Genomic DNA, 17,363 nt, shown 5'->3' with positions numbered 1-17,363 from the left:
AAAAATTATTTGAATTCATAGAAGTTTATAAAGTAATTGGTAGACTGTCTAATGATGGTAACTTGAGTCTCCTTAATATCCAAGTGTGTCTTAGTGTTTTCACATACCAGAAAGTGAAAATTTCCTTTGAGTGCTCAGAATTTAAGTCTTTCTTCTGTCAGTCACCGAATATTGGGCCATGGATGCTTAGAAACCGAGTTAAAACACTTGCAATTAAAATAAACATATCCCAAGCTTGAAAACACATTTGTTTCTTCCAAAGGACTGCTGAGCCAAAAATAAGTGAAATTCAGTGGAAATTTTCTAAAAATCCATTAAAATGATCTATCTAAAACAGTAGTTTTCAACCAGAGGCCAGTTTTTCCCTACCCTCGACATTTGGCAACATCTGGAAACATTTTTGCTTGTCACAACTGGAGGGTGCTACTGGCATCTACTAGGAGGAGGCCAGGGATCCAGCTAACCACCTTACATGCACAGGCCAACCCCCCACTAAGGAATTTAGCTGGCCCAAAATGCAGATAATGCTGAGAATGAGAAATCCTGATCTAAAATATCACCTTCTGTTAAACTAAAGAATTTTATTCTTAAAACATATGAAGTAAAAAGAGTCCTATTTAAGCTGTAAAATAATTCAAGTATCTTTAAACCAATACCTTTTCAAGAATATGAAACTATATTTTTAAAGTTATTTAAAGTTGTACACATGTATCAAATGTCATAAAAAGGGATGTTTAATTCAAGTATCTCCAGAAATGATAACCATCATTATCATTTCTAGGACTATATTAGGCATATAACTTATTTTAATCTCATTTAATATTAATATCCCCATGAAAATAAGATCTCATTTAGAGAGATTAGAAAACAACAACTAGAAGAGATTAAGTAAATATCTGCCCAAGGTTACACTGCTAGGAATAGCACAGCTGAAATTTGAACCCACATTATCTCTAAACCCATGATGCTTCCATTAAAATGCATTAAATGTCAATTTCAAATTTGATATGCGCAGCAGATCAAAATTAAACACACCCCAAGTTTCATTTTCCACTGAGTCAAATATGCCATTTTAGAAAGTAACGGCAAAGTCAAGAGAAGCCTACTTAGGAATTATGTACTACGGAATTATGTACTAAGAAAAGAGATAAGATAGTACCAGTTTTTTAAAGGATGATCTATAGTTAATATTTTTTCTTATCACAAGTAAAATGAAGTCATTTTCTATAAAGTTATATGCCAAAATCATCAGATATACTCTTGTTCTGGTCATGTAATAAAATTGCAGATAGTAACATCAAAGCCTAAATGCTTTACTGGCCTGGAGCTTATTCTTGACAAATCACTCACACGACCCACCTAGTCATCCCTCCATAATAACATTGGATTCCTGGCATTTCAGCCTATCTAAGAACATATTCCTATATTAAACTCTATTACTTTTGTCTCAGCTTTAAGGGCTTATCATGATTCTCTGTATTAAGAGACAGAAAAGTGTTCTTACCCTATTAAAGCCATGTTCATGAGAGTCATCAACTTCTCCATTACTAGTCACTGGAATTTCTGCTGCTGAATTTTTTGGAGATTCTTGAGCCATAGTAGACTCCTAAAAAAAGGAGGAAAGAAATAGTCATAAATAACGCCAAATCATAAAAGGCAAACATTCAAAAGACTATATTCATGTTTATAGCACTTAAAAGCCATCATTATAGCCCTTTTTAAAAATAATTACAACCTACCCAATCCTTATGAAATAAACATGATACTAATATAATAAAAAACACATCTGGCCTTTAAAACTGCATTCAACTTAGATTTCTTGATCGTATTGTAGGTACCAGGGGGCAATATCCTTACCTTGTAAATAGTACAAATGACACAAAAATCAAAAAATGCAAATCATGTCTTAGTATTATTGAAAATAGTTTTGACTTTACAGGCTGCCTGAAAGATTCTTGGATCTACAGACCACACTTTGAAAAACACTGGTATAGACAAATTTAACCAACATTTAGTGAAACTCGTTATGTGCAAGGCACTCTACTAGATTCTAGAGAATATTAAAAAAAAAAAAGATAAGACAGGCACTGCTCTGGGGGAAAGTACCACTGCCTCAGTTTGGGAGACTGACTGGACTCTTCAGTAAATACCTAGAACAGTAAGTATCTGCCCCTCTTCCTTTTGGATCCTCTAAAACCAAGCCTTTTGGAATAGTCATAGATTGCATAAATCCTACGGTCTTCCTATGCCACATTTCTATTTCCTGGCAGCTCTAGAAATGTTCTGCTTCCCCATAGATCCACATTTATATTACATTTCTACTCCTTATACAAACCTCTTTTTCTTTACCATGACAAATTTTATACATAGTAATGTTTCTAATGTCTGACACAACATTTCATAGACTACCTCTACATCTTTGTATTCCCAGGGCAACAGAAGACAAATCTAAGCAAATAAATGAATACATTCCCTTTCAGTAAAGTCAGGTCCTTGAGGACGGAGACAGTCATAGACATCTCTGTATCATTAGAGATTAGCCCAGGGTTCTCAATAAATGTTTACTGAATGGAAAGGATACGAGCTACATCAAAAGTCTGATTTGTAGTTATGAAGGTGTTAAAATGATCATTATGTTCCACCCTCACTCTCTCCCTTGTCCCACCCATTGAGCATGTAGTCACACATGCGTTACTTCTTATGGATATCACTGCAGTAAAACAAACCAAGGGGAAATGTCGAAATAGCAAAACAAAAAAAGTGAATTACCAAGTATCTCAAAATCAGTGTACTTTAATTATATGGCAACAGTTTTAATAAAAGACTAAAATATCAAACTGAACTTGGTTAAGCCAATGAAAAGAGAACTTTTATAATAAGGCAAAATCCTGTTAATATCACTTAAAACATTTCCCAGAAAACTGAGTTATTTCCTTGCATTCCTAAATATCTTATTAAAAAAATACTGGTTTAAAAAATGCCGTATTTCACAGTTTACCTTACCACAGGCTCGAAACTAGTGAGGGAATTAATAAACTGAACATCTCATGTAAGACTTGAAAATTTAAAAAAAAATTTCAGAGAGAAGATTTCAAAAGTTCAAGAGGGGAAAACAAAAACTTCTCTGCTTTAGATTGGATTCTGGGGGAAGGGTCTCTGAATGCAGTGAGTGAGGGTAGTAAGACCACACAGAGCTGCAACGCTGTTGTTACATCATAGGCCTTGGCCAATCGTATATGGAGCACTGAAGCTGAGATGGCTCTTTAAAGTTGTTCCAAATTAAGGGAAGGGGGCCAGGCCTTTGTACCCCCACATCCCTACCCCTGGTTATTAGATGCAGGCTATCCCCTGGATAGGGGTATAATCGTGCACAAGGCAGTACTCTCTGGCAGAGGCAATTCCTGGGGAGACACAGCTATGAGCCCTCAGCAGGCATCACTCCTGGAAGGACAGCCCTGGTCCTAAAGGAGGTAACTGAGCCCCTCACCATAGCATCCACTATATCTTCCTTATTATTATTCTAAAGCAGTATCTACTTTAAAAGGATTTGAAATGTCTTATTTAAATTATATCTGGCTACTTTTATGCATATATTTACAGACTTTCACTGATCTCTACTAAGACAAACTGTCTCTTTCACAGTCCCCAATTAAGGGGTGGCCCCTGATTGAACCAAAGAAGAACCCCTGACACAAAGCCTCGCAAGCTACAGGTTTCAAGATAAGGCCGGGTTAGAAAACCACTGCCCAACAGAGGAAAGAGGAATTTCCTGAGCTAATCAGACCCTTTCTGAAGGTCTGAGTTGGGGATGCTGAGCGAATCAGTCAACTAGGGTACTGGGATGACAAATGAAAGCACAAGAAGAGCAAAGAGTAGAATTATTTTGATGAAAAGTCACAGCTTAAAAATTCACAAACTCTACTTGACAAGTGTTATCAAACTCGTCAAAGTTTGTTGACAAAGTGTTATCTGTATCTAGATCTTCCTCTGTTTCTAAATTATGACCTTATGAAAATCTTTTTTTTTTATTATGGTAAAAAACGTGTAACGTAAAATTTACCATCTTAACCATTTCTAAATGTATAGCTCAGTAGTGTTACGTATAGTATTCTCATTGCTGTGCAATCTCCAGAACTTCTTCATCTTGCAAAACTGAAACTCTACACCCATTAAACAACTCTCCATTCCCCTCCCTCATTCCCCCAGAGCCCTTGGCAAGCATCATTCTACTTTCTATTTCTATGAATTTGACTGTTCTGAATACCTCATACCAATGGAATCATATAGTATTCAACTTTTTATGACTGGCTTATCTCACTTTACATAATATCCTCAAGATTCATCCATGTTGAACATATGTCAAAATTTCCTTTCTTTTTTTTTTTTTTTTTTTTGCGGTACGCGGGCCTCCCACTGCCGTGGCCTCTCCCGCCGCGGAACACAGGCTCCGGACGCGCAGGCCCAGTGGCCATGGCTCACGGGCCCAGCGGCTCCGCGGCATGTGGGATCCTCCCTGGACCGGGGTACGAACCCGGGTCCCCTGCATCGGCAGGCGGACTCCCAACCACTGCGCCACCAGGGAAGCCCCCAATTTGTCTATTTTTACTTTTGTTGCCAGTGCTTTGGATGTCATATTCAGGAAATCTTTGCCAAATCCACTATCATAAGCTTTTCTTCTAAGAGTTTTATAGTTATAGGTCTTACATTTAGGTCTTAGATACATTCTGGAGCTGGTTTTGTGTATGGTATAAGACAGGGTCCAACTTGCATGTTGATATACAGTTTTCCCAGCACCATTTGTTGGAGAGACTTTCTTTTTTCCATTGAAGGGTCTCAGCATCTTGGCTTCTTTTGAGATCCCTATTTTGCTCACTGCCACTGCCTCCTTACAATATACCCAGCTTACTTGAGGGTACTGGAGTTAAGTTTCTGCTCCTTGTGGTTAAGAGTTGTACAGACACTAGGTATTTGGTCTCTAATCCAATAGGAAGATTAAGATCTAGCTATCTAAATAATCAACACTCTTCCAAATTATAAAATATGCTCTTACTTTCTTCCTCCTAAAAATAGCTGGTGATTCAACAGGTATTTACTATCTTCTATGCAATATGCATGGGATGAAATAGAAACAGAAATCAGATCTTAGGCTTCTAGGAACTAGAAGTATTGGTAAAAAATAATTACAGTACAGTGTGGTGAGCACTCAGAGGGAAGACTTAATCAGAGGTGATATTTAAGCTGAATCTTATAGGATGACAGATGGGGACACAGTAAAGGAGAGATTCTAAATAGAAGGAATAACAGGAGAACAGAAAGAGTCTAGTATATTCTAGAAACTGCAACTAAAGCAATTTGGGTAGAATGGTGATTATTCATTCATACATTCATCGGTTCTACTAATTTATTGAGCTCTCTCATGTGCCAGGCACAATCAGATACTCAGGGTAGAGTGGTGAACAAAACAGACCAAACTCCCTACCCTCAAAGAGCTCATATCCTAGTTGGGGAAAACAAATAAATAAATACACGTTATACAGTCATAAATGCTAATGGGCATGTGTTCATGAATGCGCTGCTTTAAATAAGGTAGTCAGGGAAAACCTCAGAAGAGGTATCATATTTTTGTGAGAACTGAATAAAGTGAGGGAGTGAGCCATAAAGGTATCCGGGAGTCCAGAATCCCAGGCAGAAGAAATAGTAAATACAAAGACGAGGAGGTGGGAACATGCTCAGCTTTTCAAGGAACAAGAAGAAGGCCATGCAGCTTGAGGGCCAGAGGAGAACAGAAGGAAATGTCAGAGAGGCAGCGAAGGGCAAGAACACGTGCAGCTTTAAAGACCATAATAAAACTTCGGATTTTATTCTTAGTGAAACGAGAAGCCACTTGAAGGTTTGAACATAAGAGTGAAATGACCTGACTTATGTTTAAAAAGAATCACTTTTTTCCTGCTGTGTTGCATTAAACTATAAGTGAGCAAAGGCAGAAGCAAGAAGAACAATTTAATGGAATAATCTAAGCAAGAGATAATGGTAGCTTGGAGAAAGGTGACAGTGACTGAGGAGGTAAGAAGTGGTTAGATTCTAGGCATATTCTGAAGGTAGAACCAATTGGAATTCCTTGCAGACAGACGTGAAAGATGGGAAAAAGAGAGGTGAAGGACAACTACAGAGGTTTTTGGCCTGAACAGCTGGAAAGGTGGAATTGCTGTTAATAGATCTGGGCAAGACTTGGGGCGGAGCACAACATAGAGAAAATAGCTAAAGTTTAGTGTAGGACATATTAAGGTTTATGTGGATAAGGTTACTAGGCTCTTGGATATATGAGCCTGAGTCCAGAAGAAAGCTTGAAGCTGGGGATAAGAAATTTAGAAGTCATCAGTGTGTAGATGACATTTAAATCCCTTGGATTGGATAAGATCACCTAGAACAGGGGTCAACAAACATTTTCTATAAAGGGCCAAATAGCAAACATTTTAGGCTCTGTGAGTGGTAAGGTCTCTGTTATAACTGCTCAACTCTGCTGTTATAGCCCCAAAGCAGACACAGGCAATACATAAATGACTAGGCATGGATTTGGCTTGACCTCTGATCTAGAAAGTTGATGTAGATAGAAAAGAGAGGTTTGTAGACTGAGCTCTAGGACACCCCAATATTTGGACATGGGAGGAACTAGCAAAGGAAACTTATAAGGGATGGCAAGCAGGGTAGGAGGAAAACCACAACAGGAGGCTTCCGAGGACAGGTTTCTGCTTCTGGAACTAATGGACTAAGCTCCTATACTAAACCTCCCCAACCCTGCACAGAAAACAACTGTAAAAGCTGAACACAATTTAAAAAGTAATTAATTGAAACCACTGGAGAGTAAAGAGACTCTGGTGGAGAGCATATGCTTGCTTGGAGGAGGGGAGATAGGGAGCTATGCAAGCAAGTTTCCATCTCCTTGGCTTTTAGCCTAAAACTAAATCCTATGTATGCTGTGCACCCGGTAGCTGCCAGAGCATCCAGGGGAAAACTAGTCCTTCTGAGTCGGGGAAAAGTTAAGCTCACAAAAGTAAAAGGTATAGGGGAATCCTGAAAAGGAAAGATCCAGAAAGGGGATTCCCAAACTCTGTCTACTCACATCTCTAACCCCTCAAGGTACCTGCACAGAACAGACTCGACTAAGCTCACCTAAAGCCAAAAGACCTGAATTGAGATCAGAGCTGCCACCCAAGAAACAGTTTGTAATGCAAGTCCAGCCAAGAAAATTATCGGCCAAAACAAAGGAAGCAATACTCACTGGAGAAAAATAACAGAACCCAGGATCTTCACATCTCAATGTTCAAAACGTTCAGGATACAATCCAAAATTATCGGGTATATAATGAACCAAGAAAATGAAACAGAATTCCCAAGGGAAAAGAAAATCAATTTAGTCTGGCTCTGAGATGAACAAGAGATTGGAACTAACAGATAAGGATTTAAAAGACACTATTATAATACCTTCAATTAAGTAAAACAAAATATTTTCAGTGAATCAAAAATATCAGTGAAAAATAACAGGAAATCTCAGCATAGTAAAAATGAAGCAAATGGATTCTAGAATTGAAAACTACAATTTTTCAAAGAAAATATTCACTAGATGGACCTAGCCAAATGAAGATGACAGGAAAGAGTAAAATAAAACTAAATTAAATCAATATAAACTATCCAAGGTAAAGAACAGAGAGAAAAAAAGACTAAAGAAAAAGAGCTTCACAGACCTGTAAGAAAATATTAAATATTCCAATTTATGTGTAAGTAAGATACCAGAAGAAAAGGAGAGAGAAAAGGGTAACCTCAAAAGCAGCAAGAGAGAAAAAAAATATTACTATCAGAGAACAACAATCCAACTAATGTCTGATTTCTCATCAGAAACTGTAAAGGCCAGAAGAGAGTGGGACACCATGGTAAAAGGAAGAAAACTGTCCACCTAGAATTCTATATCCAGTGAAAATATCCTTTAAGAATTAGAGAGGATATTAAGGATATTTTCAGATAAAACTAAGAGAATTCATCACCAGCAGACCTGAACTACAAGAAATGCTAAAGGAAGTTCTCAGGCTGAAGGGAAATAAAACCAGACAGAAAAAATAGATGTTCAGAAAAGAATGAGAAGGAAATGAAATGGTAATTCCCTGTGTAAATGCAAAAAACATTTTTTTTTCTTTTTGCCTTCTCAGCTCAATCCTTTATAAACCATAAAACTGCTTAAAGCAAATGTTACAACATCATTTCTGTGGTTTACAATGTATCTAGATGTAATATATATAAAACAGCTGTATTAAAGAACAAGGGGGGAGGTAAGGGAAATATGGACCTAAAAGGATACAAAATTTCTATGTTTTAAGAGAAAAGCAGTACATTATTAATTATAAGTGAAATATGAAAAGTTTAATATATATTCTATAATCATGGCAACCACTAGAAGTATAATGCAAAGAAGTGTAACTAAAAAATTACCAGGAAAATAAAAGTGAAATTCTTTAAAATATTCAGATAATAAATAAAAAGGCAGGAAAAGAGGAGAGAAAAAATACAGAGGAAAGAAGTAAAAAACAAAGAAACTAAGAGGGTAGATACAAAATCAACCACATCAATAATGGCATTAAATATTATTGGACTAAACATTTTAGTTAAAAGGCAGAGATTGTCAGAGTGGAATTTTTATTATTATTATTATTTTTGGCCATGCCACACATCTTGCGGTATCTTAGTTCCCCAACCAGGGATTGAACCTGGGCCCTCGGCAATGAAAGTGCAAAGTCCTAACCGCTGTACCATCAGGGAATTACCTGGATATTTTTTTTAAATGACCCTACTATCTTCTATCTATGAGAGATGCACTTTAAAGCCAAAGGTATAAATAGATGGAAAATAAATGGATGGAGAAAGATACACCACGCAAAGAGTAGGCATAAGAAAGCTGGCATGGTTTTACTACTATCTGATAAAATAGGTTTTTTTTTAAGTATTACCAAAGATAGAGATGTTTCATAATGATAAAATGATCAGTTCATCAGGAATATGTAACAATCATAAATGTGTATGTTGGTTCCAATAATAGAGCTTCAAAATAAATGAAACAAACATTGACTGAATTAAAAGGAGAAACAGACAACTCCACAATCATCTTTGGAGACTTTACCAGCACTCTTACAGCAATTGAAAGAACAACTAGACAAAGAAAACTGGCATAGACATAGAAGATCTGAACACCATCAGCCACCCTGACTAATATTTATGGAATAGGAAACTTAATAATGGCAGAATACATATTATTTTCACACAAACATGATGTATTTAGCAAAACAGGTCATATTTGGTGCCATAAAACAAGACTCAATAAATTTTAAAAGAGTGAAATCATATAGAGAATGCTCTATGACCACAGTGGAATTTAATTACAATCAATCCATAGAGATATGCAGGAAACCCCCAAAATTTGGAAATTAAATAACACATCTAAAAAATTAATGTGAAAAGGAAGAAACCACAAGGAAAGAAAATATTTTGAACTGAATGATAATGAAAACACAACATAGCAATATTTGTGCGATGCACCTAAAGCAAAGCTGAGAGAGAAATTTATAGCTTTAAATGCTTGTATTTGAATAGAAGGAAGATCTTAAACCAACAATCTAAGATTGTACCTTAAGAAAACAGAAAAAGAGCAAATTAAACCAGAAGTAAGATGTAGGAAGGAAATAATAATAAAGACCAAAAATCAAGGAAATAGATGGTAGGCAGTAGAAAAACTGGCTCGCATACTTCAAAAAGCTTAAGCTCATGAAAAATAAAAGTAGATGAACTGTTGCAGATAAAAGGAGACAAGATAAATGCCAGCTAAATACAATATACAATATGGACTGGATCACAAAATAGGAAAAAAATAGCTATAAAGGATATTACTGGAACTGTGGATTGAATAATAGTACTGTATCAATTTCCTAAATAATTTTCTAATTTTGATAAAAGTACTGAGATTATATAAGAAAAAGTCCTTGTTCTTAGGAATAAAGGGACACGATGTCTGCAAATCACTCTCAAATGGTTGAAAAGAGAAGAAACTATATATATATATAAAGAGAAAACATTAAAGTAAATGGGACAAAACAATGACTGGTGAATGTGGGTAAAGAGTTTAAGTTTTCTGTATGAAATTTTATCAAAATTTAAAGTTTGAAAAATAAAAATAACAAAAGAGGCTAGAAAAGTATGCAGGAGACTATCATGATGGACTTTATAAATGCCAGACCAAGAAGTGTGACTTCTCCTAAAAGGGATAAGGGAGAAAGAAGCAGAAGAATCTGATCAATTTATTTTAGAGGACAGTCTGGTAGGAGGTTAGACTGAAGGGAAAGAAGGAAAGACTAGAAGTAGAAGAACTATTTAGGAGGTATTTTACAGTCCAAGTAAGAAATAATAAAGATCTAAATTAAGGTTGTGGAAAAGGTAGATTCAAGAGTTCTTTAGGAGGTAAAGTAAGAGACAGAGTGACTAGATTGTGGGGGATCAAGAAGGGGGAGGAATGTAGGATAACCCATGCCCCCTCCCTGCCCCCTACCCAATTTTTGGCTTGGGCAAGGAGAAAGACGAACATGTCACTCACCAAAGGGTAGAGCAAAGTCCTGAGAGGCACAGACTGTTTCATCCATAAATGCCAATGATTTTCAACCCTCTCTGAATCTTAGAACTACCTGGGGAACTTAAAGTTTTAAAAGTTCACCAGGTGATTCCAACGTGTAGCTAATTGAGAACCACTGCTATAAGCAGGCACTAGACTCTTTAAACAAACAAACAAACATAAAACTTTAGTATCGGGGAGGATCTACAAGTCATTCAGTTCAACTTGTCACGCAGATTAAAACCACAAATCAGATACTATGGTACACCCATTAGAATGGCTAAATTTAGAAAGACTGACAAAACCAAGTGTTAGCAAGTATGTGGATTCTCATACACTGCTGGTGCAAGTAAAAACTGGTAAAAGCACTGTGGAAAACTTTTTGGCAGTATTTTATATTAAAGTTAAACATATGCCTATCCTATGACCCAGCAACTCCACTCCTAGGAAATATACCCAAGAAACATAATGCATGTGTCCATCATAAAACAAATACAAGAATATTCATAGCAGCTTTATCCAAAATAGCTAAAAACTGGAAACAACCCAAATGTCCATCAACGGTAGAATGGATAAAGAAGCTGTAGCATAATCATACAAAGGAGCACTACACGGCAATAAAAGAACTGCAGCTATTAAAAACAAAAAATCTCACAGACAATGTTGAGCCAATGAAGCCAGGCCCAAAGAGTACATACCATACGATTCAATTCAAATAGAAAACCAATAAGGAACGATGACTGTAGGCAGAACAGTGGTAATCTTGGTATGAGGAAGTACTCAGTCATGACCTTGACTTCCGGTTTCGTTTCTGCATGGAAGGAGCTTGGGAGTCACCAATTCATTCTAACAACAAGTAAGAAGCTGAAGAGACTAAAAAGTCAACAACTCTTCTTGGATTCGTAAAAGGGGAGACACAGGGCACACCGCTACTCCCAAAATTGGAGAGACAGGCAAATGCAGGGAGCCATGGCTCACCACAGCAAAAAACACCTCAGGAACCAGTGCTGGGGTAGGAAAACCTGAACTGTAATCGATGAGCTGCTGGAGGCTCAGTGTGGACAACTGTGAGAATTAAAGACTCCAGGGGGACCCAGTCATAAGCAGGGTCCCACAATATTGAGTTTTGCTTCCACGAGCCAGACCAGGTTACCCCTGCAAATATCGCAGAAAAACCCCCTCATCCTTCCAGCAAGTGGTGGAGAATTGAAACCATTTTGAAATATACCAAGCACTCTGTTCTTAACAAGGCCTACCCTCAGGAGAAACCAGAACCTAACCTGCTTGGGTAAAACCAGCACCTAACAGAGATGAGGAAGGGAAATACCCAAACCCAGCACACTCTAACTATCCTGTCCCACCTAAGGGGAGGACAGAAAAACTGAGCAACGCTTGTGAAGTTCATAATCCAGAGGCACAGGCTCACTAAAAGACTGAGACCTAATCATAGGACTATACAGTGCTTCCCTCCTCCCACACCTTACCCAGATATTGCTAAAGGCCTATTTACAGCAGTTCCTTTTACCTGATACATCATGGCTGACTATAAAGGAAAAAATTACAAGGCTTCCAAAGGCAAAAAAACACAATTTGAGATCACAGAGCAAGCATCACAATCAGAAATGGCAGGGATGTTGGAATTATCAGACCAGGAATTTAAAAACAACTATGATTAATATGCTAAGGGCTGTAATGGATAAAGTAGACAGCATGCATGAACAGACGAGCAACATAAGCAGAGATGTAGAAATCCTAAGAAAGAACCAAAAAGAAATGCTAGAGATAAAAATCACTTAATAACAGAAATGAAGAATGCCTTTGACAGGCTTATTAGTAGACTGAACAATGACCTTGGGGTAGGCAAACATTTCTTAGGAAACAAAAAACATAAATAATAAGAGAAACACTGATAACCTGGACTTCATCAAAATTAAAAACTTCTTTTCAAAAAGACACCATTAAAAAAATGAAAAGGCAAGCCACAGATAGGGAGAAGACAGATGTAAGATATGTATCTGACAAATGACTGGTATTCAAAATATATAAATAAGTCTTAAAATTCAATAAGACAACAAACAACCCAAATAAAATATGGCCCAAAATTTTAACAGACGCTTCACTAAAGAAAACAAATGAATAGCAAGTAAGTGCATGAGAAGATGTTCAACATCACTAATCATCAAGGAAATGCAATTTAAAGCTACAAGAAGATACAACTATATACACAATACAGTGGCTAAAGTTTAAAAAGACTGACAATACCAAGTGTTGGTAAAGAGTAACTGGAATTTGCATACACTGCTGGAGGAAATGTAAAAAACTACTTCACTTTGGAGAACTGTTTAGCAATTTCTTATAAAAGTAAACATACACTTGATCATATCACTCAGTCATTCTGTACCTAAGCATTCACAAGAAAAATAAAAACAAATGTCCTAAAGAGACTTGTATATGTGTATTCATAGCAGCTTTACTCTTAAGAGCCCAAAACTAGAAAAAAAAAAAAAGCCCATTAACAGGTTAATGGATAAACAAATTATAGTACATACATATAACGGAATATTCCTCAAGTGAATTACTGATGCATGCAATAACTGTTGATTAATCTCATAATATTATGCTGAGCCAAAAACAGCCAGACACAAAAAGAATACATGCTATATGATTCCATTTACACAGAACTCTAGAACACACAAAATTAATTTATCACAACGAATCAGTTGTTGCCTGGGGAGAGGGGTGGATAGGGGAGGACTGATGGCAAAGGGGCACAAGAAACTTTATCTGTATCTCGATTGTGATTATGTGTTTCCCAAGTTTATACATTTGTCAAAACTCATCGAGGAGGGGAAGATGCCGTAAGAGTAAGACGCGGAGATCAACTTCCTCCCCCCATCAATACACCAGAAATACATCTACACGTGGAATAACTCCTACAGAACACCTACTGAACGCTGGCAGAAGATCTCAGACCTCCCAAAAGGTAAGAAACTCCCCACGCACCTGGGTAGGGCAAAAGAAAAACGAATAAACAGAGACAAAAGGATAGGGACGGGACCTGCACCAGTGCGAGGGAGCTGTGGAGGAGGAAAGTTTTCCACACACTAGGAGCCCCTTCGCAGGCGGAGACTGCGGGTGGCGGAGGGGGGGAAAGCCTTGGATCCGCGGAGGAGAGCACAGCAACAGGGGTGCGGAGGGCAAAGCGGAGAGATTCCCGCATTGAGGATCGGTGCCGACCGGCACTCACCAGCCCGACAGGCTTGTCTGTTCACCCGCCGGGGAGGGGCGGGGCTGGGAGCTGAGGCTCAGGCTTCAGGGAGAGGTCGGAGTGCAGGGAGAGGACTGGGGTTGGCGGTGTGAACACAGCCTGAAGGGGGTTAGTGCACCACAGCTAGCTATGAGGGAGTACGGGGAAAAGTCTGGATCTGCCAAAGAGGCAAGAGACTTGTTCTTCCTCTTTGTTTCCTGGTGCGCGAGGAGAGGGGATTAAGAGCGCTGCTTAAAAGAGCTCCAGAGATGGGCGCGAGCCGCGGCTAAAAGCACGGACCCCAGAGATGGGCATGAGATGCTAAGGCTGGTGCTGCCGCCACCAAGAAGCCTGTGTGCGAGCACAGGTCACTATTCACACCTCCCTTCCGGGGAGCCTGTGCAGCCCGCCACTGCCAGGGTCCCGGAATCGAGGGACAACTTCCCTGGGAGAACGCACGGCGCGCCTCAGGCTGGTGCAACGTCACACCGGCCTCTGCCGCCGCAGGCTCGCCCCGCACTCCGTACCCCTCCCTTCCCCCGGCCTGAGTGAGCCAGAGTCCCCGAAGCAGCTGCTCCATTAACCCCGTCCTGTCTGAGCGAAGGACAAACGCCCTCCGGCGACCTACACGCAGAGGCGGGGCCAAATCCAAAGCTGAGCCCCGGGAGCTGTGAGAACAAAGAAGAGAAAGGGAAATCTCTCCCAGCAGCCTCAGAAGCAGCGGATTAAAGCTCCACAATCAACGTGATGTACCCTGCGTCTGTGGAATACATGAATAGACAACGAATCATTCCAAATTGAGGAGGTGGACTTTGAGAGCAAGATTTACGATTTTTTTCCCCTTTTCCTCTTTTTTGAGTGTGTATGTGTACGCTTCTATGTGAGACTTTCTCTGTATAGCTTTGCTTCCACCATTTGTCCTAGAGTTCTTTCCGTCCATTTTTATTTTTTTAAATTTTTTTCTTAATAATTATTTTTTATTTTAATAACTTTATAGTTTATCTTACTTTATTTTACTTTATCTTCTTTCCTCCTTCCTTCCTTCCTCCCTCCCTCCTTTCCTTCTTTCTTTCCTTCCTTCCTCCTTCCTTCCTTTCTTTCCCCTTCCTTCCTTCCTTCCTTCCATCCTTCCTTCCTTCCTTTCTTCTCTCTCTTTCTTTCTTTCTTTCTTTTCTACTAATTCTTTCTTTCTACTTTATCTCCTTTTATTCTGAGCCGTGTCGATGAAAGGCTCTTGGTGCTGCAACCAGGAGGCAGTGCTGTGCCTCTGAGGTGGCAGAGCCAACTTCAGGACACTGGTCCACAAGAGACCTCCCAGCTCCACATAACATCAAACGATGAAAATCTCCCAGGGATCTCCATCTCAACACCAACACCCAGCTTCACTCAACGACCAGCAAGCTACAGTGCTGGACACCCTATGCCAAACAACTAGCAAGACAGGAGCACAACCCCACCCATTAGCAGAGAGGCTGCCTAAAATCATAATAAGTCCACAGACACTCCAAAACACACCACCAGACGTGGACCTGCCCACCAGAAAGACAAGATCCAGCCTCATCCACCAGAACACAGGCACTAGTCCCCTCCACCAGGAAGCCTACACAACCCACTGAACCAACCTTAGCCACTGGGGACAGACACCAAGAACAGCGGGAACTACGAACCTGCAGCCTGCAAAGAGGAGACCTCAAACACAGTAAGATAAGCAAAATGAGAAGAAAGAAAAACACACAGCAGATGAAGGAGCAAGATAAAAACCCACCAGACCTAACAAATGAGGAAGAAATAGGCAGTCTACCTGAAAAAGAATTCAGAACAATGATAGTAAAGATGATCCAAAATCTTGGAAATAGAATACACAAAATGCAAGAAACATTTAACAAGGACCTAGAAGAACTAAAGATGAAACAAACAACAATGAACAACACAATAAATGAAATTAAAAATACCCTACATGGGATCAATAGCAGAATAACTGAGGCAGAAAAATGGATAAGTGACCTGGAAGATAAAATAGTGAAAATAACTACTGCAGAGCAGAACAAAGACAAAAGAATGAAAAGAACTGAGGACATCTCAGAGCCCTCTGGGACAACATTAAACGCACCAACATTCGAATTATAGGGGTTCCAGAAGAAGAAGAGAAAAAGAATGGGACTGAGAAAATATTTGAAGAGATTATAGTTGAAAACTTCCCTAATATGGGAAAGGAAATAGTTAATCAAGTCCAGGAAGCACAGAGAGTCCTATACAGGATAAATCCAAGGAGAAACACGCCAAGACACATATTAATCAAACTGTGAAAAATTAAATACAAAGAAAACATATTAAAAGCAGCAAGGGAAAAACAACAAATAACACACAAGGGAATCCCCACAAGGTTAACAGCTGAACTTTCAGCAGAAACTCTGCAAGCCAGACGGGACTGGCAGGAAATATTTAAAGTGATGAAGGAGAAAAACCTGCAACCAAGATTACTCTACCCAGCAAGGATCTCATTCAGATTTGATGGAGAAATTAAAACCTTTACAGACAAGCAAAAGCTGAGAGAGTTCAGCACCACCAAACAAGCTTTACAACAAATGCTAAAGGATCTCCTCTAGGCAAGAAACACAAAAGAAGGAAAAGACCTACAATAACGAACCCAAAACAATTAAGAAAATGGGAATAGGAACATACATATCGATAATTACCTTAAATGTAAATGGACTAAATGCTCCCACCAAAAGACACAGATTGGCTGAATGGATACAAAAACAAGACCGATATATATGCTGTCTACAAGATCTTGACCCACTTCAGACCTAGAGACACATACAGACTGAAAATAAGGGGATGGAAAAAGATATTCCATGCAAATGGAAACCAAAAGAAAGCTGGAGTAGCAATTCTCATATCAGACAAAATAGACTTTAAAATAAAGACTATTAGAAGTTACAGAAGGGTAGGAGGGAGGGAGACGCAAGAGGGAAGAGATATGGGAACATATATATATGTATAACTGATTCACTTTGTTATAAAGCAGAAACTAACACACCATTGTAAAGCAATTATACCCCAATAAAGATGTTAAAAAAAAAAAAGTTACAAAGAAGGACACTACATAATGATCTAGGGATCGATCCAAGAAGAAGATATAACAATTGTATAACAATTGTATGTTGCTCCCAACATAGGAGCACCTCAATACATAAGGCAAGTACTAACAGCCATTAAAGGGGAAATCGACAGTAACACAGTCATAGTAGGGGACTTTAACACCCCACTTTCACCAATGGACAGATCATCCAGAATGAAAATAAATAAGGAAACACAAGCTTTAAATGATACATTAAACAAGATGGACTTCAACTGATATTTATAGGACATTCCATCCAAAAACAACAGAATACATATTTCTCTCAAGTGCTCATGGAACATTCTCCAGGATAGATCATATCTTGGGTCACAAATCAAGCCTTGATAAATT

At 38.6% G+C, this 17,363-nt stretch overlaps 1 protein-coding gene across 9 annotated transcripts in view; it reads right to left on the bottom strand.

Annotated features, from left to right (window-relative positions):
* Nucleotides 1-17,363, bottom strand: part of ARFIP1 (ADP ribosylation factor interacting protein 1) — a 148,910-nt gene that overhangs the window by 84,410 nt on the left and 47,137 nt on the right. For all 9 annotated transcript variants that reach the window (XM_060147803.1, XM_060147804.1, XM_060147809.1 and 6 more), the window contains one exon: nt 1,505-1,606. In XM_060147803.1, the coding sequence (XP_060003786.1) occupies nt 1,505-1,606 (102 nt within the window). The remainder of the gene's footprint in view (nt 1-1,504; nt 1,607-17,363) is intronic.

This window comes from Lagenorhynchus albirostris, chromosome 4 (genome assembly GCF_949774975.1).
Source record: "Lagenorhynchus albirostris chromosome 4, mLagAlb1.1, whole genome shotgun sequence".
In the NCBI taxonomy this organism is placed as follows: Eukaryota; Metazoa; Chordata; class Mammalia; order Artiodactyla; family Delphinidae; genus Lagenorhynchus; species Lagenorhynchus albirostris.
This window is presented reverse-complemented; position numbering and strand designations above follow the sequence as displayed.